Below are 27981 nucleotides of genomic sequence, written 5' to 3' on the forward strand. Positions count from 1 at the left end.
TTGACAGCGCATAGACAAAAATATAGATTTTCTACGGATATGGCCGCGTATCGGCAATACAACACTGCAATGTTTTGTATAATCATTTTTTAAAATGTATAAAGTGTTTTTTTATTATAGTGACTAGTACTGACTAGCAGATTGTGTATAGTGCTGTGATATTTGTAATGGATATAGAAGAGAGCGAAATAAGAGATGCAATCGAGATGGTAGAGACTCTTCAGTCCATGATCGACGTTGCAGCTGAAAGACTCGAGGGTCTGAGGACGCAATGCTCTACGAGCGCGGGGCTGACGCAGCAGGAGATCCGGACCCTGGAGGTAAGGCTCGGCGGCGCGAAACCGCAGGGACCGGGCGCCTGCCCTTGAAAGTATTAAGGGGACCCGGGATTCAAGGACGTCGTTTCACTCAAGGCCTCCAGCGTATAGTTCAATGCCGACGTAGAAAGCGGCCTTGTTGCGTATTCCCGGCCGCCTTGAGCGTATCCCTGACCTGTTATGCAGCACAATACACCATAGCTTATGCAAACATTGAAAATCTGGAAACAATCACATATAATAAATGTTTCGTATATATTTTATTGAACGCAGGTTGCAGATTAGTGTCTCCAAATTGTGAGGCATGTTTGATATAGTGTGAAATGTGTGATCTACCTCTAGTTGCTGATAAGATTATGAACATTACATCTCACAGGTGTGATAAGTGATATCATTTGTTACATGATTTCACATTTTGGAAATTCCTGTAAACTGTTTTACCTGATAGTTAAAAGTAAAAAGGATGACTTTAAAGGATAAATTTGGATATAATTTTTTTCTCAACTACATAATATCTAGATGTAGGTTTTTGAAAATGAAGGTTTTGAAAAAATAAAGATTTGACTATCAAAATAAATAAGTGAAACTTATTGGCCTATTGATTTATTTTGATAATTATTAATTCTTAATTAATAGGTAGGTTTTTAACCTTAATTACCTATTCATAGAACATTTTTAAATTATTTGGTCTTGTTTACATCTCAAGGTGTTATACATATTTTCACATAAGTAAATCTAAAAGAGTTTCATGTAAGGACCATGATAAGTTAAGTTCTAGAGTGGCTGTGGATTCAAAATGATAATACATTTTTGAGCAATAGTGTTTGATCATGGAATTGTAGTTAACAGTTCTTTGGGTCTTAGTTGAAAGTGGTTATAAAATATTTTTAATATTAATAGGTGTGATAGAAATGATAAAACAGATATATGTGCCTTACCACCAGATAAAGATCCGTATATACATGGAGCATAGCCCTTTAGACAAGGAACTCCACATATTATCATTAAAAAAAATTAAATTAAATGATTGTTTATTTCAGGCATTTGGTACAAAATGAATCTACTTCTTTGTACAGTCGCCATCAGATATATCGGAGCGGCTAATGTGTTCACAATATCTGAACATGAACTCTAACACCCTGACAATACAGGCGGGTTTATATATTTGTCAGCACCTTGACTGCTCCAATATATCTGATAGCGACTGTATTACCTAATTAACCTTATTCAATTATCCTCAGGGTAAATGTATTCATAGCTTACCTATATATATAGCATACCTAGAAGTCCAGCCATATATTTTTATCATGTTGAATGGCAATGTTGTTGAGCAATTTTTGTATTAGGGAATTATCAACCTATTGCTAACTAGCCTGTATCTTCGTCTGCATGAAATTATGGTGATGATTATTAAAAACTACCCGATCTCCTTCCCTGGGCCTCAAATTATCTCCATACCAAATTTATTGTTGTTTCAGCAATTTAACCATGAAGAGGTAACAGACAGATAGAGTTACGTTGGCATTGGCTCTTACCAATTTCTGTTAAAAATTTCCTATCAGGCTCATATCTACAGATACACTACCAAGTTCCAGTCTGTATTACGCCAAGCCCAAATAATAGTAACCTCAGTTATTTTTGAAGTGACCACACTAATATAAACTGGCTGCATTCAATGCAAATGCAGCACCATTTGAAATTCACTCCAGTTATGTCAACAAACAATGGATAACAGAGTTATTCAATTTCCTGTCAATAGTGTGTGGAATAATTTTACACAATATTATTTACTATTATTTTATCCCCAATATCCAAATATGCAGTGGCGGATTTGCCCTAAGGGGTCATCCATTAATTACATCACACGTTTAGGGGGAGGGAGGGGGTCAAGAAAATGTGACATATTGTGATATGGGGGAGGGGGGAGACACAAACTTTGTGACGTCACTTTAACTTCATCAGTAACCGAAAATTTATTTAAATTATTTTATTCGCTGTACATATAAATAACAAGTTTTAAAACGATAATCGTTTTTATTCGTTTAATTTTCTTTCCTAAGCAGTTTTGGGTTATAAAATTACTAATATTTACATCGTCAAAAATATTTTGATAAAATATTAATAATACTTAGGTACTTACTTAATTCGATTTGGCTATTTCGTAGAAAAAATGTGATGTCACACTAGGGGGGAGGGTTTTGCCAAATGTGACCAAGTGTGACAAGGGTGTGAGGGGTCAAAAAACCTACAAAATCGTGTGACGTAATTAATGGATGACCCCTAAGGCCCTGTAGGCCCGGGCCTAGAGCAGCAAGACATTAGGGGCGGCTAGTTGTTACTACATGGCCTGGGGCCTAGGGTGGCCAACACTGCAAATCCGCCACTGCAACTATAAACAGCTTCCTGGCCTAGTTGGTTATGTATTGTATCCTGGTAAGGGTATTCATTGTTGTTTATTATAAATTTCTGTTTCTGATTAAGGGTGTTATTCCATCTGTCCAAGGGGCTATTCATAAATTACGTAATTTCAAATTAGGGGGGGGGGGGGTCTGGACATCGGATGACGGTAGCATGAAGTAGGAGGAAATGGTGTCATTTGAAGCATGATGTTTGGATGATTATAGGGGGGGGGATCAAAAATCGACAAAAATCGATGACGTAATTTATGGACAGCCCCCAATGTATATTGCGTCTCATATTTTGCTTTATAATCATCTTGATCTTTTAGAATCATCTTGATGTACAGTCGCCATCAGATATATCAGAGCGGCCAAGGTGTTCACTATATCTGAACACGAACTAACGCTTTGCCAATCGAGGCGTGTTCAGATATTTGTGAGCACCTTGGCCGCTCCGATATATCTGATGGCGACTGTACTAGTAAATAGATGCTTGTTAAATCCATCCGTCAGATTATGCGATTTTGGTACAAAGAAAACGTAATAGGGTAGATATTTGCTGAGAGGGTCCAATGGATTTACCCGAGTTTGAAGTTAAGCGACACGATTAAAATACATATTTACACATTTAGCAAAACTCAAAAGCAGAAAGCAAAGAGAATGTGCAAATAAAATTTAGTATGATGTATATAGCTTTCTCTGAAATGCATTGAAGCAGGGAGGAATGGTAGTCATGTTCTGCTTGAGAGAGTTGAGACCATATGTGTTGCCGCTCTCTAATGTTTTTAATTCATGAGATTTAATTTAAACTGTGCCTAATGGCTACATGAAAATATTTCTGACAATAACAAAAAGTACACTAATGAGCATTAGCTAGTTGTAGCAGTTGTGTTGTGATATTTAATGACTTTAATGAGATAGTGCATTAAACCCTACAGTTTTATAATTTTCGTTAATTAAAATACATGTATACTAACTCTGTCTGTTACCTCTTCACTCTTAAACTGCTGAACTAATTTAAATGAAATTTGGTATGGTGATTTGAGTCAGGGAAAAACACAGGATAGTTTCTTTTAGAGATGCACCGGATATCCGGTTACTATCCGGTATCCGACCTATCCGGCCATTATTTTACTATCCGGCCGGATACCGGATAGTAACATTGCTTGATTTCGGAATAAACAAATTGGATTTAAGAAACAGACACGATCATAATCGTACTTGTTCATTATTTTAAAACAATTTAATCATTCAACGACTTGCACGTGCACTCATTTCGAACCTAGAAATGAGTTCGCGCGAAGGTTTACTAGGAAACAGGCCAAACCTGCAGAATGCGCACCTGAAAAACCGAAATGTTGGTATAGTTCCGCTAGCCGAATATTCGGGGGCCGGATATCGGATATTCGGCTGATGGTCAGGCCGAATATCCGGTATCCGGCCAAACAACTCTCCGTTGCATCTCTAGTTTTTATGACGGACATCATTCTTCGTTTTCATGAATAACTGAAGATAATCCCAGACCTCATTTTATCTTACGGGACTCCACAGACTGTTTTGCCTTAATTATATCTCATTTCATATGTTATTTGTTGTCTTCAGGGCAAGCTACTGAAGCACTTCGCGAAACAGCTGAAGATCAAGGAGCGGTTCGAAGAAATCCTTCCGCAGTTGAACGACATACCTTGCTTGCGGCAGTGGCTACGAGTGGTTGGGCTCAGCGAACAAGCCATACAGGTTAATATCAATATTGTATAGAGAGAACCACACTTAGGCTCACTTGTACCATCCCACTAACCCAGGGTTAAGCGGTTAAATCATTAACCCAGTGTCAAATTGTACTGGTAACCTCAGTAACTCCAGGTTTAACCGGTGAACCCCGGGTTCGTAGAATGGTGCAAGTGGGCCTTAGTGTTGGCAAACACTACAGGTTTAGGAGTCCTTATCTTTAGGACTGTAGGTACTCGGTTTTTTAGGTAATAAATTCCTTTAAACTGGAAAACTCTTGAGTCAACTGCAGAAACTCGAGTCCTTTCTAGAGAAGATATGCAAAAATCAAGTAAATAAACAATAGAGAAAATTTTAGGACCCCAAAAGGACTCTCATACACATTAAGATTCCTGTCTTAACCTTAACCATGCCGGGCGCCCCGTTTCCAGTACAAAATGATAACGCATACGGGTTCTTGGCAGTGAATGTGTTAAGACCGGACTCTTTGTAAAGTCAAGTTCTTATATCTCCTCTGAATAATGGTAATTTTGTATCTGTGGAATTGAGAGAAGTGTTTGTTTACTTTTTATTTTCTAATTCAAAGGGAGAACTAATATTTAAAAATCATTGTTCACAGCAAATATGCCTCCGAGTGTCAACTCTGGATTCGCTCAGAGACCGTTCGGATTCCGAACTACGCGGCTGGTTGGTGTCCGTGCGAGAGGAGGAATGGAAACGATTGTGTCGAGCTATGAACCGATTGCGGGCCTATACCGGTATGTTCCTGCCTTATGATATTTTAAGATGGACTAGTAAGATTAAGAGCTTCTTCACACTGCAGCCAGGCGTGAGTGCGACATGAGCGGAGCGCAAGGAAAGCGGGGCTATCCCCTTGCACGCTACGCCTATCGTGGGCGGGCATTATTTTGAACCTTTTTAGGGTTCCGTACCCAAAGGGTAAAACGGGACCCTATTACTAAGACTTCGCTGTCCGTCCGTCCGTCCGTCCGTCCGTCCGTCCGTCCGTCCGTCCGTCCGTCCGTCCGTCCGTCCGTCCGTCCGTCCGTCCGTCCGTCCGTCCGTCTGTCACCAGGCTGTATCTCACGAACGGTGATAGCTAGACAGTTGAAATTTTCACAGATGATGTATTTCTGTTGCCGCTATAACAACAAATACTAAAAAACAGAATAAAATAAAGATTTAAATGGGGCTCCCATACAACAAACGTGATTTTTGACCAAAGTTAAGCAACGTCGGGAGTGGTCAGTACTTGGATGGGTGACCGTTTTTTTTTTGCTTTTTTTTTGTTTTTATTTTTTTGCATTATGGTACGGAACCCTTCGTGCGCGAGTCCGACTCGCACTTGCCCGGTATTTCAGAATGTACGAAGGTTGATATTGGGCTGTAGCTGGCGCGTTATTCGACGTCTTTGATGGATAAAGGGCTAACACGGTGCGTTAAAACGGGGGATGCATGATCTTCGCGCCTGCTTCACACCAACCTACCTACACGCCTCGCTAGTAGTGTGTCGAAGCCTTAATAGACAAAAAATACACAGTAAAAATGGCATAACAAGAACATTTTTTTTCCAGACGCGTTAAATCGCGGCGAGGCGGAAGCGGAAATCCAACTATACTGGGATTCCTGGGACCGGAACAGGCAAGAATGGGAGCGGACGCGGCTGGAGTGGGAGCGCAGCCAGCAGTGGCGCGGCTCGCCGCGCGCGCGCCTGCGCCAGCGCGGCTCCGTGCCCAGCGACCCCGACACCACGCCGCGTAAAGGTCACTCACCTTTTTTTTTTAATTGGAGGAAAATCCGTTATGGATACCTCGACACCGCAGGGACAGCGCGGAGGTTATGTCGGACTTTCACCGACTAAAAACTAGTGTCCGACCGAAGGTTCGGTTTCGGTTTCGGCCAGTTTGGCCAAAAAATCATGTTTCGGCCGTAGTTTCGGTTTCGGCCAAAATACGGCCGAAACTTACGAAATGGTACTTCGGACAAAGACCAAAAGTTGGGGAATAAGTAGGACAACAATATTAATATCTAGTTCTAGGTACATATACTGATTCATGTATAGGTACATAAATTAATTGGTTTATTAAATTCCACTAAACACAATTCCACTAGTGAGGGCGCCACTGGACGGTCGACTCAGTCTTAAGAGGCTGTCAATACCTATAACACGCACACTGTCTAATTGTATCGTAGTGAATGAGATAGCACTGTCGCACGTAGCCGTTGGCCGAGTATCCGCTCGGCCCGAGTCGAACGATGTCTTTTTCGCTCTTATTCAATCACTTATTCAGTCATTTTCCTATCTACCTCTAATGACAAATTTTAAGCGAGGCTAAAGGTTACGCTCACGCTCAACTAGTGCTGCAAAGTTGATTTTCTCAATAGTTAATATTTTGCGAGGCTAAACAGCTGACTATTGATTAAAACGAAGAAAAACCCCTTAAAAGTGCCCCCAGTACAGTTTTCATACGAATGCTCAACCTTTAGCCTCACTTTTTACCTCAATTTACCATTGGTTTGTGTTCCACATGTCCTCTACTTCAGCTTAGCCTTTGGCCTCGCTGCGCCATACTCAGCCTGCGGTCTCGCTTTTTAATACAATGGACATTGGTTGGAGTCTGTGCTCAACTACTTATTTTGAAGCCTGAAGCTTTGAATTCGCATGAAAGTTCGCCTCACTGGGGCACTTCGGACTTTTAGGCCCAGGTGAAGATCGGTACCTGGCCTTGCGATATTATTAACAAAAAATTTCGCGCTCGCCGCGCTCGCGTTTTTGGTTGACCCTGTACCTACATGTTAGCTTGACTGGTGAATGAATAGAGTTACACCAAGAAAATTCTGCAATGATTTTGATAGCATACGAAGTGCAACTACTGCAAATGTTATTTATACGCCTTATTTCATAGAAGTTTTGACGTTTAAAATAACACTTGCATTGCGTGTGTTATCAAAATCGTTGCAGAATTATCTTGGTCTAACTCTAGTAATTTTCTTAAAAAACTGCTTAAGTAACATAAATTTCAAGGACATTGGGTGTTGACAGCCCCATAATATGTGTGTAAAAGCGGTTTTATGACATTTTTCAACGATTCTAACAAATCTACAAAAGTTTCGGTTTCGGCCAAAACTAGAGCCAAAGCCGAACATTCGGTTTCGGCGAAAAAACATGTTTCGGTCGGACACTACTAAAAACCTCCCAGTAGTCCTCCTCGGCGCATTTCGGACGGCTCTGGGATCTCCAATGAACGCGCCAGTGCCGTCCTAGCGCTATGCCCCTTTGTGGGTCCCCTTTTTTTTTAGTCGCAGTCCCTAGCTGCGACCGTCTCCGACCCCGAGAACCCCTTTTAGTCGCCTTTTACGACAGGCAGGGGATACCGTAGCCGTATTCTTACGCCCGGGCTACGGGGCGAAAGGTCAGTGACCTAGATTCTTCTTCTTCGTCGGTATCACTCTTGACAGAGTGGTCGTGGTCATCACTTCAGGTGTTGGTGGCAAGCTTCACAACACGTCGCCACTCTTCTCTGATGGCCGCCTTCCTCGTACATTCTTGTAGGGATGATGAGCCGTTTACTGCCGCTTTTATCTGGTCAGTTCTCCTCATAGGCGACCTTCCTCGTAGTGACCTAGATGCTGAGCGTCATATACGCAAGATGCGACCTAAGCCCTCCTACACATACCCTCGCCACTCGACTGGACAACTCCATTGCGCATCGTGTGACCGCATCTTCAAGATAAAGTTTGGTTTTGTGAGCCACATTAGGGCATTTCATAATCCGGATAAGATTTGTTGATGGAGTGGTCATTGCCGGACACGGCAAGGAAGGAAGAGAGAGAGAGTAACCACAGGATGCGACGGGAGGGTGAATGACCATAGCATGCGTAGCGAGGGTACGTGATTGTAGCTCGTGCTGCGATGGTGAGTTATCACAATATGTGCAGTGAGAGTGATTGTGCAGGCGTCGTGAAGGCGAGCACCACATAGCACTCTTTGCAAGGACATCATCAGCATCATCTCAGCCATAAGACGTCCACTGCTGAACATAGGCCTCCCCCTTGGACCTCCATACGTGCCGGTAGGAAGCGACCCGCATCCAGCGTCTTCCGGCGACCTTAACAAGGTCGTCTGTCCATCTTGTGGGTGGACGTCCTACGCTGCGCTTGCTAGTCCGTGGTCTCCACTCGAGCACTTTTCAACCCCATCGGCCATCTTCTCTGCGTGCAATGTGGACATAATATACTAGATTTATATCGAGATATGGACCGTGATTACCCGTATCTTCAGTTACCCGGGAAGAAGATGCATGTAACTGTGTCGGAATATCGGGAGCTCGGTAACAATACAAAAGGTAATCACAGTCCATATCCCGATCGATATAAGTCTAGTGAAACTAACCGTGAATCATTCAAAACTGTTAGGGAATTATATGTTCCATATATATAGTTCGTTTTTTTAGCATTAGAAAGAACTTGCAAGAAGGTAAGCGATCTTAACATGTCTTATAATTGAAAAACGCTTTTTAAAAATCAAAAACGATTACTTATGAAAGCAGAAGATTATAAATGATCGTATTAGATTCATAATTGTTACATATTTGCCGTAACTTATTTTTAAAATGTGTTTTTCAATTAAAAGACACATCAAGATTGTTTACCTTATTTCTAATGCTAAAAAAACGAACTATAGTAGATGATCCTGATAATATATAACGTTTAGTATATAAGCTAATTTAATTTCCTAATTTCGTGTAATATTCTTTTGGTTTTCCTGTTTGAGTCTATTACGACTAATAAGATTTTTTTATTTCAGTCGGCAAATCACCTAGGACACCTTTAAACAAACGGAAAGAGAACTCTCATCTCCCGGCACCGACGAACCTCACCAAGTCGCGGTCACACGAGAGTCAGCTCGCAGGACGACCGGACGAAGTCGGACCGGACGTCAGGTTAGATCTTATTCAAAAACACCTAGGACACCTCTATAAACAAATGGAAAGAGAACTCTCATCTCACGGCACCGACGAACCTCACCAAGTCGCGGTCACACGAGAGTCAGCTCGCAGGACGACCGGACGAAGTCGGACCGGACGTCAGGTTAGATCTTATTCAAATCACCTAGGACACCTTTAAACAAACGGAAAGAGAACTCTCATCTCCCGGCACCGACGAACCTCACCAAGTCGCGGTCACACGAGAGTCAGCTCGCAGGACGACCGGACGAAGTCGGACCGGACGTCAGGTTAGATCTTATTCAAAAACACCTAGGACACCTCTATAAACAAATGGAGAGAGAACTCTCATCTCCCGGCACCGACGAACCTCACCAAGTCGCGGTCACACGAGAGTCGGCTCGCAGGACGACCGGACGAAGTCGGACCGGAAGTCAGGTTAGATCTTATTCAAAAACACCTAGGACACCTCTATAAACAAATGGAAAGAGAACTCTCATCTCCCGGCACCGACGAACCTCATCAAGTCGCGGTCACACGAGAGTCAGCTCGCAGGACGACCGGACGGAGTCGGACCGGATGTCAGGTTAGATCTTATTCAAAAACACCTAGGACACCTCTATAAATAAATGGAAAGAGAACTCTCATCTCCCGGCACCGACGAACCTCACCAAGTCGCGGTCACACGAGAGTCAGCTCGCAGGACGACCGGACGAAGTCGGACCGGACGTCAGGTTAGATCTTATTCAAATCACCTAGGACACCTTTAAACAAACGGAAAGAGAACTCTCATCTCCCGGCACCGACGAACCTCACCAAGTCGCGGTCACACGAGAGTCAGCTCGCAGGACGACCGGACGAAGTCGGACCGGATGTCAGGTTAGATCTTATTCAAATCACCTAGGACACCTTTAAACAAACGGAAAGAGAACTCTCATCTCCCGGCACCGACGAACCTCACCAAGTCGCGGTCACACGAGAGTTAGCTCGCAGGACGACCGGACGTCAGGTTAGATTTACTAATGAATACTTACATCAGTCTTCTTCTTTTTGGTTGTGACCTCATGTCTGAGCGACGTGATTCTTATGGGGTACTCAATCACTGCTCTCCAGGCTTCTCGATCTTCGGTCACCTGCATCGTCGCCTGGAGCGAAGTCTGGGTGATATTTTGGACCTCCTCCGACCATCTACCGGGTGCACGCCCTCTGCTCCTTCCGTCGATATTCCCGGTAATAATGCGCCTTTCTAGCGCGTCCCGTGCCGCGTCCGACTGTGGGGCCGAAGAATTTTAGGACTCTCTGGGTACAGATGGCGGATAGCCTCGGGGCGGTACTCACATCAGTAGATTTAAACTAATCGGAAATATTACATCGTAAAAGTTAGAGAACAGTTTCGCTTATAGATAGTATTGTTTTCAGCGACAACTCCCCGGCGGAGGCGGCGCCCCCGCCGCCCTCGTCCCCCGCGCCCGCGCCCGCGCCGCCCTCCCCCGCGCCCGACCCGCCGCCCCGCGACGCCCCGCACCCGCCCGGCAGGGACGCCGGCCTCACCGTGAGTTACTGAATCGGCTCGAGCCCTCCGACATCGACACACGGAACGCGCCATGCCAGCTTCGCTCCCGGTCACCTTCCCTCCCGCACCTACGCTTCGTTCGGCTCGGAACGGCGATGGGGTGCGACCCGACTCGGCAATTTACAATTAAATAATACTCCTATTCCTCCGCAGCGTGCGCTCGAGATGCCGTCATCTTTACCCTGGTCCGTGAGTAACGGAATGGACGCTTAGGCCGCTTTTCCACTCAGACGGAGTAGAGGGAAAATGTGGGAATCTGCCAATATTTCGTTTTTTCCCAGCGGGGCAAAAAAGAAATTTCGATTACAAGTAATAATTATATATATTATTCCTTAATAAACAAACATAATTCACAGTTTCATTTCTTAATAACAAATATCACAACCAAACCTATTTACTCGAGGGCTGCGGAACGCCCGCTCGACTCTGATTCCAACCACCTTAAGTTTGTTTTGATCGATGTGTGACGGTCGGCGCCTAAAATCACAACCTTCCGTATTTGATTATCCATTCAAAAGTTCAGTCTGTCTCTGTTGATACTTAAGATGCCACAAATTGCTTGCACCCAGATCTATACCTTGCATACCTTCAAATAAAATCAACATATACTTAACCTTATGTTCTTCCCCACAGGGTTCACTACCGTACAGCGTGATCGGCGCCACGCCCCGCTCCCCGCGCACCCCCGTCGGCCGCTGCATGGCGCACGACATCGCGCACCGCTTCGCCAAGACTTTCAATATGATCGCGACCTGCGACTATTGTGATAAGCAGATGCTGTTCGGGTCAGGGCTGAAGTGTAAAGAGTGCAAGTTTAAATGTCACAGGTGAGTTTAGACCTTATTTCCTTCCCACTATGGTTCACTATCGTATGGCGCGCGACATGTTACACCGCTTCGCCAAGACTTTCAATATGATCGCGACCTGCGACTATTGTGATAAGCAGATGCTGTTCGGGTCAGGGCTGAAGTGTAAAGAGTGCAAGTTTAAATGTCACAGGTGAGTTTAGACCTTATTTCCTTCCCACTATGGTTCACTATCGTATGGCGCGCGACATGTTACACCGCTTCGCCAAGACTTTCAATATGATCGCGACGTGCGACTATTGTGATAAGCAGATGCTGTTCGGGTCAGGTCTGAAGTGTAAAGAGTGCAAGTTTAAATGTCACAGGTAAGTTTAAACCTTATTGCATTCAAATAAAGTTCACAATGGCATGACGATATAGCGCACCACTTTGCAAGGACTTTCAATATGATTGCGACTCGTTTACCTTACCTCGAGACCTTACCTTATTGTACGCAAATAAGATTTAAAATCGTATGTTTTTTATAATATGCTTTTGTTTGTTGCAGAGATTGCGAGCCTAAAGTACCTCCATCGTGCGGCCTACCCGTCGAGCTAGTCCACGCCTTTAGAGACAAAGTTAGCTTCAAAGAGAGTAAGTTCTTCTTATGGTACCTTTTAGTTGAAAACGTCACATATGTACGTTAGTTTATGGCGCGCATAACTTAAATTTTCCTTCAACTCTGCCATCCTGACAACGTTCGCGTCCCCGTATACAGTGTGTTATTTTAAGTGGGACAGTATGAGGATAAACGAAACTATTGAATACAGAGGAAAACTGTCTTAGGGATCATTAGGTCTGTTTTTTGTGGAAACAATTTTGGTATAGTCCAAAAATTTGGACAACTGTGAGATGTCCCTTCAATTTTATAAAAGTCTCAATCTCACTCAGTTTCATGTAAGAATCATTTTCGCTTGCGGTTATCTTTACATACCGAGCTGCTTCAAGAGAGATTTTCCCGCGACGTGAACCTACCTTAAGAATGAACCCATGCCTGCGAATCTACCATTTAATTAAATAATTGTTGTATAATATTATCCCCATGTGTTGGTCTAGTTTGTTTCTTTGTTGTTACCAGCTCCATTTGGGCCTACTCCCCTATTACATCTTCTGGCGGCGGGCTCGGCCGGGTCGCCGGGCGCGTCGCGCGGCTCGCTGTTCGGCACCATACAGCGGACGCACCGACACAAGGAGAGGAGGCAGAAACACCCGGTAACTTTGCACTCTCCTTTCGTTGAGCGCGAGCACTGCTACGAGTGCTACGACGGCGCTACAAGCGCTACGAGTTTTTTGAGAAAATGCATCATGTAAATCATGTATATTGTGTAGCTTTCAAATAGAGCTCGACGGCTAAGCCTATTGTCTATTGTTCAGTAAAACCGCCGTTAAAATTAATACTTATAATAAAAGACAATAGGATTAGCCGTCGAGCTCTATTTGAAAGCTTCACACTATACCTAATCATGTAGTCAAAGGTTGTCTGGAAGAGATCGCTCTTAAGCGATAAGACCGCCTGTTGTTACCTCTATGGTCTTTGTTTATGTTATTGTACATTTATTGGTGTGCAATAAATGTATAATGACATATCGTTTATTGCAGGGCGACGACCTATCGAATTCGTCATCGTGCAACAGTTCGACGCCATCATCCCCGGCGCTAGTGGCGCCCTCCACCCCCCACCACCCCCCGCACGTGCTGCAGCCCGCGCAGCCGCACAAGCCGCAGTTCCACTTCCCAGGTACCTTATGTGGTTGTAGTAAGGTTCACGTTGGCTTGTCTCGAGAAACTTTTGCGTCGTCATAAGTGTACAGCCGGGCTAGGACATGATTGGCGCGACAGTATCTCGCGGCGAGATACACTACCCGTCCCTTTTTAATTCTTCTTCTTCTTCTTCCTGGCGTTGTCCCGGCATTTTGCCACGGCTCATGGGAGCCTGGGGTCCACTTGACAACTAATCCCATGATTTGACGTAGGCACTAGTTTTTACGAAAGCGACTGCCATCTGACCTTCCAACCCAGAGGGGAAACTAGCACTTATTGGGATTAGTCCGGTTTCCTCACGATGTTTTTCTTCACCGAAAAGCGACTAGTAAATATCAAATGATATTTCGTACATAAGTTCCGAAAAACTCATTGGTACGAGCCGGGGTTTGAACCCGCGACCTCCGGATTGAAAGTCGCACGCTCTTACCGCTAGGCCACCAGCGCTTCTCCGTCCCTCTTTAATTATCATAGAAAAAGACGGGTAGTCTATCTCGCCGCGAGATACTGTCGCGCCAACCATGTGCTAGACCTACTTTTGTAGCATGCGCCACGATACGAGTCGCAAGAATGTTTCTTATGGCATAGCCTCATGAGAGCCCGCATTCAAATTGTTGTACCCATTACACAACATATTCCGAAGTAACTAAGGGCCACTTGCACCATTCCACTAACCCGGGGTTAACCGGTTAAACCTGGAGTTACTATGGTTACCAGTACAATTTGACACTGGATAACGGTTTAACACATTCATTGCCACTAAGTGATAAGGGCTACGCTCGTAGCTCGTAGCCACGTCTTTGCCGCATGGAGCGCGTAGTCGCTACGAACAGTGTACCCGGCGTCGGGTTCTTGGCGCTGAATGTGTTAACCGCTTAACCCCGGGTTAGTGGGATGGTGCAAGTGGCACTAAGAGTTTCCAATTCAAATTGGAATGTAGGTATAAGTAACAATCTATTATTGTAGTAGGTACCTATATAAGGAGAGGCATGTAATATCACTCTCCTCCATATTAGGTTAGGAATGTAGTCCATATACGGAGAGTCATGTAAGATGACTCTCCTCTATATAAGGAATGGAATTTAGATCAAGCTACTGGACACCTGAACTGGATACCTTCCACGTGTAAGCCTCCCCACCTAAACACGTATGACCTAAATTCCCTAGTTTATATACACTAGATTTTAATGAATAAATTACAGTACAAATACTCTAATCAGTCTCTGGAGTATAATAACACATATATTTTATTTTCTTTATGCAGAAGTGAAGCCTCCCGTGTCGAGTCCGAACCACGTGACACCGGCGCCGACGCCCGCTCGAATAGTCGACTTCAGTTCAGAAGTGGAGGAGATCGAACCTGGTAAGAACAGTAACTGACTTTCAACCTTAAAAACCAGAAAAGTCAATAGTGAAATAGTGGTGCTAAGCCACCTGTATTTGTACAAGTTGTTAGATATTTATTAGCGTTAAGGTAGTTTTTAAGCACCGCTATAGTTCCATGTTATTTTCAATAAAAAAATTGTGATTGATACTGTAAACTAAAGAAGTCATCGACCGTTTTATTTGCCTTGGTAAAAACAAGAGTTTTTCAATTGAAATTGATATAAAATTTGTGGTTTATGTCTGAAATACTACACTTTCACTATCATTTTTAGGTTGTTAAATATATTAAAAACGGATCACTCACGTATTTTAAGTCGAAAAACGCTAGACATGTTTCACTTCGTACCGAGTGTCGTCAGGAGCTCACTTATGAAGATAAATACTGATATGAAGTCAGGTCCTAAAAAGCCGGGACAAACGATTCCTTCCTAGTATTTAAGACCACGTTATATGTAACTGTCGTACTTTTCCCATACAATGTGACGCAGAACTCGGCGTCAATAGAGACCAAAGCCTAATGGCGATATTCATAAACGCGTTACTGCTGGCCTACCGCGAACCACGTTCGATGTGTTGCCTCCCTGTCATACGTACGAATTTACAACTGCGACAGAGAGGCAACACTTCAAACGTGGTTCGCGGTAGGCCCTCTGGCCTGAATTATACTCTGTATCTTTAGGTATTTATTTATTTAAATAAAAGTAAACAAATCTACCCTCAAATGGCTCCTTAAGCCAGTTGAGGGTAGATGAAAACATTACACGATCAAATAATGTAGGTTAAAGTCAGGTCGTTCAGTGACTGCTCCAGGCGGTTTTGTATTCGGTTGGTTAACCAATAAATGTTATAACTACCCGAAAATGTACAAATTGCTTGTTTTACTTTCATTTAAATACCTAAAGATACAGAGTATGACTATGAATCGTTTGTCTTTATCTGTCTTGTTGACTTATCCATTTGTAAGAAAGAGATAAAGCCTAATTTAACTAAATCATATCCATATGGTTTTATGAACAAGGGGGTTAATCTGTTACTGTATTGCAGAAGAGATGGCGGAAACGAACGAGGCTCTGCAGGACTCGCTGGACGCCAACAACCAGAACCAGCCCGGGCCGTGGCCGAGACAAAATAGCGTAAGTTCACACTTCATGCCTATTATTTTCTTTTTCCTTGCCTATTTGAGTGTCCCACTGCTGGGCAAAGGCCTCGCCCCTTATTTTCCACGACTACCGATGTGGTGTTTCCTCCGGCCAGTTGTTCAGGAAGCTGTCCAGGTCATCCCGCCATCTCCGTTTGGGTCTGCCGCGTCCACGTCCCTCTACCGGTATCCACTTTGTGGTGTAATATGGCAATTAGCCACTTTTAGTATTTAACAGTAACACTCTGGTTTACTGCGACATAAACGCATATTGCTTGTGTCAGCGCAACCTAACGTGTATATATAGGCAGGCATTTAGAGAATATACGTTCTTATCATCATTGGCCTTTACGTCTATTGCAGACGATTTATGGTGTAACATACATTACACCGCCTGGGACGGAATTAAGGAAACGCAGGGATGCCCAGCACCTGCATTACCCTCTCGGCTTCACATAGGATAGGGTGTCGTACGAGGCGACTAAGTCCACAAACGAAGTAAGAAGCTATTTCGTCACAGGGGAGATGGTCCTCTTAGCATTGTTTTGCAATCCATCTAGGAGAAGGATACTCCAAAATAAAACCCGGAATGGAGTTTCCGTAAGGCGCGAGTAGGGTCCAACCTGAAATATGCGGCAGATTCCTGCAGCTGACCTGTCTCCACACGTATTGGCTCGCCTTTCCTGTGGCATAAGACGTTCTTATACTATCACACATAAGGTGTTTGACTACTACTCCCATCACCCGCTCGAAACCATATATAACAATCCTCACGTGTTATTCGAGTGGCTAAGCTAGTCTACCTCTCCAGATGCATGCGGTAGACTAGACGTGACCGGCCCATATTTATATTATTTGTAGTTCTTGAGACTCATTTAATGCAAATTTGGACTGATTAAAACTTCCCATAGTGAATTTTGCCGTAACGTATATCATTCGCAGAAAAACTGTCAAAATCGAAGAATATTACAATAAGTATGTGGGGCGCTTGCAATGTCAGAAACTTAAATTTAAACCGGATTGTAGCAAATAAATGGGTTATCTTTCTTTTTTAATTATTTGATAGCCTTTTGCTATTATAGTCTTGCTGCATTTGAAATTAACTAATGAAAGATTTGAAAAATAAATAGTTTTAAAACGACATATTTTTGAAGCTAGTCTCGTTTGCATTGAGGTTTATATTGTGACAAAATGAACTTGTAAAAAATAAGTAGTGGGCAGCGGTGTCCGTGTCCGCTATCTCGGGACAATAGGTACTTAATGTGGCCACCCGATAACTGTATGATTCAGCGCCGGCGTTGGGAACTCACTAGTAAGATGTGTTTACACTGTAGAAATGTGGTAAGGCAGGCATGGCTCATTCCGCGATTTCGTCGCTTTGCTACAGGAACCTAAAAGTGCATCCGTTCGACCCCAATTTTGGGGTTTGCCATAAGCCGCGCGTGGCGCTGTCGCCACCTAGCGGCCATATCTGTGCTGATCGTGACAGACGCGTTTTGTTAGAGAGTGAGTCTTCTGTACCTAGTACTATTATTTATTATGTGGTAAAGCTTCGTTTTGCAAACTAACTACATTACTTTTAGTGTTTGTTCCTCTCTCAAAGGTTAGCTGGAAGAGATCTCTATTACATCTTTTACTCTGTTATGTCTATTTTGTGTAAACTAGTTTGTGTGCAATAAAGTGGCATACATACAAATAATGATATAAACCGTAATATTTCTACGAAATATAACTAGGAACTGTGTTTTCAGACAAAATTATCGATTTTAAAAAACACACTCAGATCGGTTCATCTCTGTGGAAGCTATACACATTCACAATAAACATGTATAACTCATAATCATACGTCGGACTCCAGCGGGCATTTTCGTGGCATGTCAGAATGATAGGTAAGGTTCGCAAATCAATCAATTCACTTTCGAGTATTTGTACTTAGTATTTGGTACCTAGTATTTATAATGTAACAAATAAAGCAAATCTTTCTATTGATTAGACGGCACTCTACCAACAAATATAAGTATGAACAACAGTCATAATGACACATGTCAGCTATTTATTTGTTTTTTAAGTGGCCACTTCAGTGGGCTATCAGTCATCACTTCAAAGAGTATTTACACATTTAAAGATGAATAAATGATAACGGGTAACTAATTTAATTAACTATGTTACAAATACTATAATAGGTACATTATAATACTCGTAAGTTAAGATTTTTTTGTAAACCTTACCTTGCCCTCAAACTGCCCCCTATAGTCCGACGTTTGCTCATAATAATTGTGTCAGGGGTGGGTTAAATATCTTATAGGTGGTTGTCTTGTTTATATCACTCTAACGGGTTGATTACTGTCTTCTATCATACAAATAAACAATATGAAACCATTTTTGTAACGAAGTTCCTTATCGGACGGTTAGCGGATGGGGGCTAGGCGAAAAAAAGTGAACAACAACTTAAATAATATGTGACTGGGCCCTTATAATTAGTGAGCCATTAAGTTTAACTGGCGCCGACCGTCAGTCAGTGTCAAGCTGTCAAGTCGAATTCAACGTTGTACAGTAATGAACGATTTCGCGTATCGCCGGCGGTATTTCGAGGAAGTGCGTTTGTGTTTGTTATTTATCTACCTAGTTGTGACTAGTAAAGCATGTTTTATTTAATAAATTTATCATTGCGGTTAAATCACGGTAGAAGATGGTTTTTTAAATATTAAAGGTCGAGAGATAGGGATATATTTCATATTTGTTCTTATTTTAAATATTTACTTCGCGCGGCAAATTTACGATGATGGGATTGATGACAGATCAGTGGATCTGAGTTTTCAATAGAAAATGCTTATTATTTCAGTTAAGGTGGTTCGATTTTCATACAAAATTCAATCAAAGCTCATTAAGTAACTACACACTATTAGTACATAAATATTTCCGCATTTATCTTCCTTCGAATATTCGTTTGCGCGAAATTAACAGGAAAACAATGTTTCATACAGAAATCATGCAAAAATCATAGTTAAATTTTCATCAATTTTACGTATGTGTGTGTCACAAATGTCGTGTACAGATACATTTGCGACGTTGCCATACCATTTCCGACGTTGCCGGGCTGACCACGGCGCGAATTTGGAGTGCCGTCATGTTTAGTGCAATTTTGTTGACACTGACGTTTGACAGGTACTTAATTGACCTAAGTGAGAATAAGTACCCGAAGTTCGTCAGCTTAACTAAGAACTATCATGGCGTGTTATGCAGACAGTCGCTTTTTTGCTTACAAACGGAAGATTCCCGGTTCGATCCCCAGTCATTGTATGCTGGAACATAACTTTTTGTATTTTTGTTACATCTAAATTTCGTATTGTTTTTTATTTTTATTTAATTTTTCTTATTATCATTAATCGATTGATTAAGTATGGGCTACACGTATTCGTTTATTTTTGACAAAGAAAATTAGAAATTATACTCTACCTAATCTCTCTTATTTTTACAATCAGGACATCCTCACTGCAATAAAAAAGAAATGTATAAAATTTCCTGTGGTTAAAAATAATGGATTTTGTCTATGAATGAAAAACACAATTATTACTATAGTTTGTTTTTTTTAGCATTAGAAATAAGGTAAACAATCTTGACGTGTCTTTTAATTGAAAAACACATTTTAAAAATAAGTTACGGCAAATATGTAACAATTATAAATCAAATACGATCATTTATATTCTTCTGCTTTCATAAGTAATAAAAAGTTTTTGATTTTTAAAAAGCGTTTAAATCTGTGTGCCTAGCCAAGATGCCAGTCGTTCGCTCCGTAGCGAACGTTAGGGTAATACCTCTCTCTATCACTCTGCCATATTAATGCGACAGACACGGCTGCGCTTCGGTCGCTACGGAGCGTAAACCATTGGCATCTTGGCTAGGCACCCTGGTCATCTCGAAAGCGAAACACATACGGATCGCGTTTCTATTACTCAATACAGTGGCCAGCTGCAGATTCGGCGGTAATCTTAACTATACCTAAATCTGGGTGCCTAGCCAAGATGCCAGTCGTTCGCTCCGTAGCGAACGTTAGGGTAATACCTCTCTCTATCACTCTGTCATATTAATGCGACAGACACGGTTGCGCTTCGTTCGCTATGGAGCGTACACCATTGGCATCTTGGCTAGGCACCCTGGTCATCTGGAAAGCGAAACACATACGGAACGCGTTTCTATTACAGTGGCCAGCTGCAGATTCGGTTTTAAAGTTAACTATACCTAAACCTGGGTGCCTAGCCACGATGCAGGCTAGTAGAGTTCCCTTTACCTTCAGCAGAACCGGAAGATCCAAACCTACCTACTTTCATCTAATAATCTCAAGAACCAGTGCATGATTCAAACTTTACCGGTCGCCGTGGTAAGACCTAGGATTTACCATATCGGTGTTGGTAAAAGCCCGAAGTAAACTAGTAAGATTTAACATTTCGGGCTTTTACCGATCGGCATCGGTAAATCCTAGGTTCTGCCGTACTTCGGGCTTTTACAGTAACATATATATATAATAATTGCTCGTTTAAAGGTAAGATAACACAAAGGAGAAACAAAAAGAAATTACCTACTCGCACCAGTCTTGAACCCCAATCCTCTTGCACGTATTTCCACGAACATACCGTTACGCTATTGCAACATACTTACGTTTTGTGAAATTGTCTACTACAAGGATCACGGAAACACTGTTTGCATGTGTGAGTAATAGTAGGAAAAAGCGTGACAGCAACACTCCGTCGAATTAAAAAGGCGGTTTTTGCACAATGAAGTATTCAATGTTTATTTTAATAGTTCAATATTTATTTAAAGAGTGCGCGAAACATACTTTTAAGTATACAAATACCATGACCATTTCACAAAAAAATAAAACCTGAAATTTTGCAAATGTGGTGCCATCTAGCGAGAGTTAAGTTTTGAGTAACCTAGGAAGTACCCATATTTGTGATACTTACAGATATTTGAGTCATGGTTGTTTTCTATGTACCTATTTATATATTATATATTATATATATCGTTGTCTACCCACAACACAAGCCTTCTTAAGCTTACCGTGGGGCTTAGTCAATTTGTGTAAAAAATGTCCTATAATATTTATTTATTTAAAGTGCAGTCAGCAGCAGAAGTTGCTAAGCGGGCGAGGTGTTCAAAATTACCTTGACGCACTCTTATTATCTTGACAATAAAGTCGCGTCAAGATCATTTTGAACACCTCACCCGCTTAGCAACTTCTGCTGCTGACTGCAATAGCATTTATCTACTGACCATGTAATACACAGTAAGGACTCCTCACTCTAGTGCATCATAGGAATCTCCGATGCCCTTGCGCAAGCAAGAGGGAAGTCATGAAGTCATCTCGTTTACTCGCGGGTTGCGGGGGCCTGCCGTTTAAACTGTCATACACCTAAAACTGTTTCTCTCCTTCCAGCTATCGCTAAAAGAATGGGACATCCCATACGACGAGCTGATACTCCTGGACGTGATTGGGAAAGGTCGCTTCGGCACCGTCTACCGCGGCTGCTGGCACGGCGCCGTCGCGGTCAAGCTGTTACACGTTCAGGCCCTGTCCGACCACGCCATACCTCTAGACACCTTCAAACACGAGGTAAATGTTGTTTTTAGGGTTCCGTACCCAAATGGTAAAACGGGACCCTATTACTAAGACTCCGCTGTCCGTCCGTCCGTCCGTCTGTCTGTCACCAGGCTGTATCTCACGAACCGTGATAGCTAGACAGTTGAAATTTTCACAGATGTATTTCTGTTGCCGCTATAACAACAAATACTAAAAAGTACGGAACCCTCGGAGGGCGAGTCTGACTTGCACTTGTCCGGTTTTTTTTTATAAGTAGCCAATTTATCCATCTGATGTGTCGTTTTAGTAGAATATTGATACTAAAACAGGACGAGTACGGGTGCCTCAGTGCACACCCAGGTAGGTACTAAAATCAAAATGAGTTACAATCACAGAAATCGAAAGTATCAACAAAACTTATTTTTAGTGCCTGTTTTAAGTGGAAATGCCAGAATAAACGTCATATTTTCACTCGAATATGGTGCAATGCCAAACTTTTCCATTCATTGCAGTCTGTCCAGTTGGCTTAGTCTCCCTCTAGGAGTAAACTTGAGCTGTTTAGGCATCTCTATTCCCTAAAATTATAATCTAATTGCAGTTCTAGGAGCAACCCTAATTAAGAACTCTTTAAAAATGTTCTTATTTTTTCCAGGTGGCAACATTCCGTAAAACCCGTCACGAGAACCTGGTCCTATTTATGGGAGCGTGCATGAAGCCGCCGCGACTCGCGATCGTGACATCACTGTGCGGCGGCATGACGCTACACATGCACATCCACCTGCGGAAAGACAAGTTTAACCCCAACAAGAGTCTTAGTATAGCGCAGCAGATCACGCAGGTATATGGTTTTCTTATATTCATCGCAGGTGTATGTTTTTTTACTGTCTTCCGGCAGTCTATTTTTCCGTAATTCCATCTGTCCAATGTCACTGCGTCTCACTCTTTCATTAAGAAAAATGTGAGACATAATACACATTGGACAAAGAAATTGGACAGGTGGAATACCACCCTTATTCGCTTTGGTTTTGATCATCCTACGTAATTGTAGTCTGTTGCTGTTTGTTTTATTGTGATTATCGTTAACTATAATTATTTTGTATGTCTGTCGATTATTTCCCATGGGTTTTATAGTCGTTTTATTTGAAATGCATACACAAAGGCCTTGATTATTTAAAAAAAAAGCCAAAATTGACCTTTTCCATTTCTCGATAGCACGAAATCATTTTCGACAAATCACATCGATAAATTTGTAATTTAACTGTTTGGTTGACTTAAATAAATGTATTTTCTTTCTTTCTTTCTTTCTAACGCGACTGTACACTGTGAGCGTAGCGAAAAGAAATGGCCTTATTTGGGTCAAAATTATTTTGGCCGTCTTGTTTTTTGCCCCAAAAAATGTGACGGAGCCTTTTGTTATGGATTGGTTTTAATTTTTTCTCAAGAGAATTATAATCTACAACTAGAAAGACATACAATAGAACTCAACTTTTTTTATTTATCTGATAAAAGACAAAAATAGAAGTGTGTGACAGAGTGGAGAAACAAGACAACGAAAAGAAATTTGGCCCATTTCGGAAACTAAGTTAAATTAAGTGAATATATGAGAATAGACCATTACCTTCTGACTACGCTTGGGAACTTTATAACCCCCTTATTCATAAACGTTTACTAAAGTTGACACGCCGATAATAATCGTTTGTCCTTTTCCGACGTATTGGTATGATGGAAAGGGAATTATCGGCTCTAGATCCTGATGAATGGTTGTTTGACAGGGTATGGGGTACCTGCACGCGCGCGGCATCCTGCACAAGGATCTTCGGACGAAGAATATCTTCGTGGAGAACGGCCGCGCCATCATCACCGACTTTGGCCTGTTCAGCGTCACCAAGCTGTGCTTCGGAAACAAGTCAGTACCTGTTCATAGTTTATGTTGAAATGTTTAACGTAATGCCACTTTATTGTAATCAATTCAAATTTTAGGGTGATATTCCACTTGTCCAATTTCTTTGTCCAATGTGCATTGCGTCTTGCTCTCTCATTAAGCAAAATGTGAGACGCGAATACACATTTGACCAATATATTGGACAAATGGAATACCACCCTTAGATACCGAACAAGAATTTTGAATCAAAAACCGAAAGTTAATACTAGTTGAAATTTCTTTGTTCAAAATTCCAAGGCGGTAATCCAGAGTATGCCTAACGTAATTTTTAAGCCTATGAAAGAGACCAAAATCTGTGTCCTAGTATTTTTAAAAGTATTCACATAGTAGTTGGCTCCGGCAGCAGACATATTTTGTAGACAACCTATGACATACGTCTTGTCTTTTGCAGTGCTCGCGGCGACAGTTTAGGCATCCCGCCGGGCTGGCTGTGCTATCTGGCACCTGAACTGATGCGCGCACTGCGGCCGCACACATCACTGCATCTGCCGTTTAGTAAGCAGACTGATGTGTACGCGTTCGGGTGAGTTTCGATTGATTAGTCACTTCCATGTGTGTATTAGAAAGAACATAAATAAATAAATAAATATTTGGGGACAATCTTACACAAATCGACCTAGCCCCAAACTAAGCAAAGCTTGACGTTTGTACGCAGGACCGTGTGGTACGAGTTACTCTGCCTCGATTTCCCGTTCAAAGGGCAGCCGGCTGAAGCGATCATCTGGCAGGTCGGCAAGGGCGTCAAGCAGGCGCTCGGCAACATGTCCTCTACCAAGGACGTCAAGGTTGGTAATTGTACTGTACTGTGCGTGGTACAGTCCATTCTATAGCCGCAAACTCGAGATCGCATACTTTTAGTATGGTGTGCATCACCCAGAAGCTATATAATAAACTATAAGATAAGTAACTAAGCTAAGCAAGCTTTAGTAAAGTAACAGTTATTTTGTAAAAATCAGTGAAACTTTTCATAAAAGCAAATTCTTACGAAATTATGTAGAGAAAGCAGATTATATGTCAAGTGTAATAGAATTCTTATTGGATGTGTCATGACATAACCCATGTGGATTATGTGTTATGCATGTTCCTGTTTAAAAGTTGTAAATTGGACTAACTTGTACCGTTTTTCCCCTTTTTCCTAATATTCTTCTCATTTTCCAGGACATGCTAATGAGCTGCTGGGCGTACCAGCCGTCGGAGCGTCCCGACTTCGCGTCCCTCCTCGCCTCGTTCGAGAAGCTTCCCCGCAAGCGCCTGGCGCGCTCGCCCTCGCACCCCGTGAACATGTCGCGCTCGGCGGAGGCCATCTTCTGAGACTGACGCGCTCGCACGCGCGCGGCCCGCGAGTGCGAGCGCAACGCCAGCGCTGTCAACGCCATCTGCCGTGTCTCCACCTGAACCAGATGAGAGAAATGTAACACAGACAGTTAGTATTTGAAATTGTTGAACGCTATCTTGCGAGAAAAGTCTGTATTTTCTAAAATGCTTCTAAGGTTGGTATTCCACCTGTTTTATTTCTTGGTCCAATGTACATTGCGTCTTACTCCTTCACTAAACAAAATGTGAGACGCAAATACGCATTGGACAGGTGGAATGCCACCCTAAAAGATGCGAGAGCGACCGTTAGAACGTCTAAAAAAAGGAGACAAATGAAAAATAGTCACTAGTAATCTGTTAGATAGTGTTAAGACGTTTACATGAATTTCTAACTATGCCTAGTTATAGTTTCAGTTAATTCAATGTAAACGTAATAATTCTACGTTTTATTCGAGGTTCTGATGGAAATTCTGGGGCAAAGGTGTGTATTGAAGGAGCTTTGATAGAGTACGGAAAAATTACAGTCTCTCAAAGTATAAGTAACCATTAACATTGGGAAAACATGGCGGCATGTGCAAAATTAAACCTTGCCCTGAGGAACATGAGTGGTTTTTCAAATGAAAGTCAAAAGGTGGATGTAAATTACATAAATAACACATACTTAAGTACTATACACATCTTTGTGTTGTTAGTGTTTGATGTAACAAAACAACTTATCGTTTAGGAAAACAAACCGGTTTTAATTTGTATGAAATATCGGTTAATAACCGGTTATTCCATACAATTAAAAACCGGTTTGTATTCCGTACTTATCGTTAACTTACCGCAATAATGACGTTTCTGACAGGTTGTACCCACAATAGAAATGGTCAACGCTAACTTTATTAGTATAAGAATAATTTTAATATCTACGTTGAAATAATGTTAATTTACTCAAATCGATGAGGTTCCAGTGAAAATGTAGTCTTATATTTTACAATATGATAATGTAAATAATATCAGTATCTTGATCATCCTGTAAAATACTTGGATAGTTGCGGTCACCTCGTTGGTTAAACGGGTTATTCCCACTAGTTACCACCAAGTTCTTACCAGTGGTAACTACCGGGAAAAAAAAATCCCACCTTTTACCAGAGGTAACTACTGGGAAAAAAAAATCCCACCTTTTACCAGTGGTAACTACTGGGAATAAAAATTCCAAGCCGAGTTGGTGGTAACTAGTGGGAATTTTTTTCCCCAGTAGTTACCAGTGGTAAAAGGTGGGGAAAAAATTCCCAGTAGTTACCACTGGTAAGAACTTGGTGGTAACTAGTGGGAATAACCCAGTTAAACATGTAAAGCCTTGATCTCGTAACTAGAGTAACGAGTAGGTAAATTATATTTTCTTATCAAACTGGACGTAGGTTTGTTGAACGTGTAAATATTGTACAGTGTTACTAGGTGTGTGGATGATATGCTGGGCTTCTACTTACACATGACCCCTATCCCTGCAGGCAGGCAAAAAAAAAGTAGAAATTAAAAAGTGGCAACATAGTGTCGTCCCTTTCAAACCAATTTATATAAGCAAACGGGACGACACTACAGTGTTGCTACTTTTTAATTTTCTCTCTATTTGCCAGACTGTAAGACGTTTTAAGCATCATTTTAATACAATGGTACTTATGTATCCTAGGCGATCAAATGGAATTTATTTCTTTAAATAAATGTAACAACATGTCAGATGATAGAAACACACTCCAACATGATATAAAGGTATTGTGCAAGTGAAAGCCTAAGTGAAAGCTTAAATTTGTATAAAATAAAATAATGTTGACTTGACGTTTAAAGTATACAGAATCTGTCGACCGTGAGTGTCCTTACCTTAACAAGGTGTTATTATGTATATTTCCAGGCAAACATGTCTAAAGAAATCTTTAGCCTAATAATTGGAAATCTCTTATCTGGCAGTTTGAGGAAATATATGCTTTATGTAGTTAGTTCTTAAGTATTTTATTCCTACTTTGATTGTTCTCATGGTTGGTACAAACAGCTACACTCGTAACTGTACATCGGTGGACCTTATTACAAAAAGCATAAGGTCCGCCGATGTACAGTTAACAGTGTGGGTGTGGATGCACATTGGATGTATCAAAGCATCTGTAAAAACTGTTCAAACTTATTACTAATAGTTTCTTAACTGTCAGGATGTTTCAAAAACTTAAAAGATGTTGAACTGTAGTCGATGATGAGAAAGCGGGGCTTGGCAAAAGTAAGCTCTAAGCAATCATTTTAAATTGCACACCTCACTTTATTGTTTAAATTCCTATTTTATTGGATTACAACAAAAATATGATGGCCGAGAAATGTGCATGTAAAAAGTTATATATGTTGAAAACAAAGTATTATGTAAAAATGGGGTTAATATTTAAGAATGATAAATTAAATTTGTTACATCTCATGTTAAAATTATTTATTAATCATTTGAATTTAAAAATAATTATGTTGTATTTGGTTTTCATTTTCTACTTGAGAAGATTTAAAAAATCATTGCAATTATAATATAAATAAATATTCTGCTTTTCCTTATCATATTTAATTTCTCTCTTAGCTTTTGTGAATCTGAAATGAACCCCAAGATTTAAGAACATCAGAAAATACCCATTAATTTGCCATTATACCTACTGAAATTGAAAATGTATATTGTCTACTTTCATGTTAAAAAATCATTTAAATTATTTTAGACTGTAATATTAACCTGGTTCTTACATTATCCGAATAGTATAAAACTTGTAATTACTTTTACTAAATTTTATTAATAATATTATATAATAAAAGAAAATTATTCTGGTCACTCCACTCCTATTGAAATTAGTTGTAAATGGGGGGTGTTGCCACTTGATGTGTATATAGGGGGCGTGGCTTGACATGTATCATATATTTATTGATAGCCGAGAGTGTGAGGCCGTAGGTTTACATAAGTAATGAGATTTTGAATGATTAGGATAGTCGCATTTGCCAAAATAAATCTCCATCACTGTTTTTTATTGTTTTATTATATCTATCTATCTATCTAGC

General features: G+C 41.4%; 1 protein-coding gene across 1 annotated transcript; it reads left to right on the forward strand.

The window, feature by feature from the left end:
• The first annotated feature begins 29 nt into the window (after positions 1-29).
• On the forward strand, positions 30-27945 carry LOC134669863 (kinase suppressor of Ras 2-like). Its single transcript, XM_063527481.1, is given in 18 exon segments — positions 30-320; positions 4319-4453; positions 5064-5202; positions 6019-6207; positions 9252-9535; positions 11597-11767; positions 11769-11962; positions 12317-12402; positions 12887-13020; positions 13408-13546; positions 14834-14932; positions 16000-16088; positions 21528-21704; positions 22324-22509; positions 23444-23577; positions 24005-24136; positions 24269-24398; positions 24772-27945. Coding segments are annotated over 18 exon segments (2724 nt in total). The 5' UTR covers positions 30-167; the 3' UTR covers positions 24925-27945.
• Positions 27946-27981: the final 36 nt, after the last annotated feature.

This window comes from Cydia fagiglandana, chromosome 13, assembly GCF_963556715.1.
Source record: "Cydia fagiglandana chromosome 13, ilCydFagi1.1, whole genome shotgun sequence".
In the NCBI taxonomy this organism is placed as follows: domain Eukaryota; kingdom Metazoa; phylum Arthropoda; class Insecta; order Lepidoptera; family Tortricidae; genus Cydia; species Cydia fagiglandana.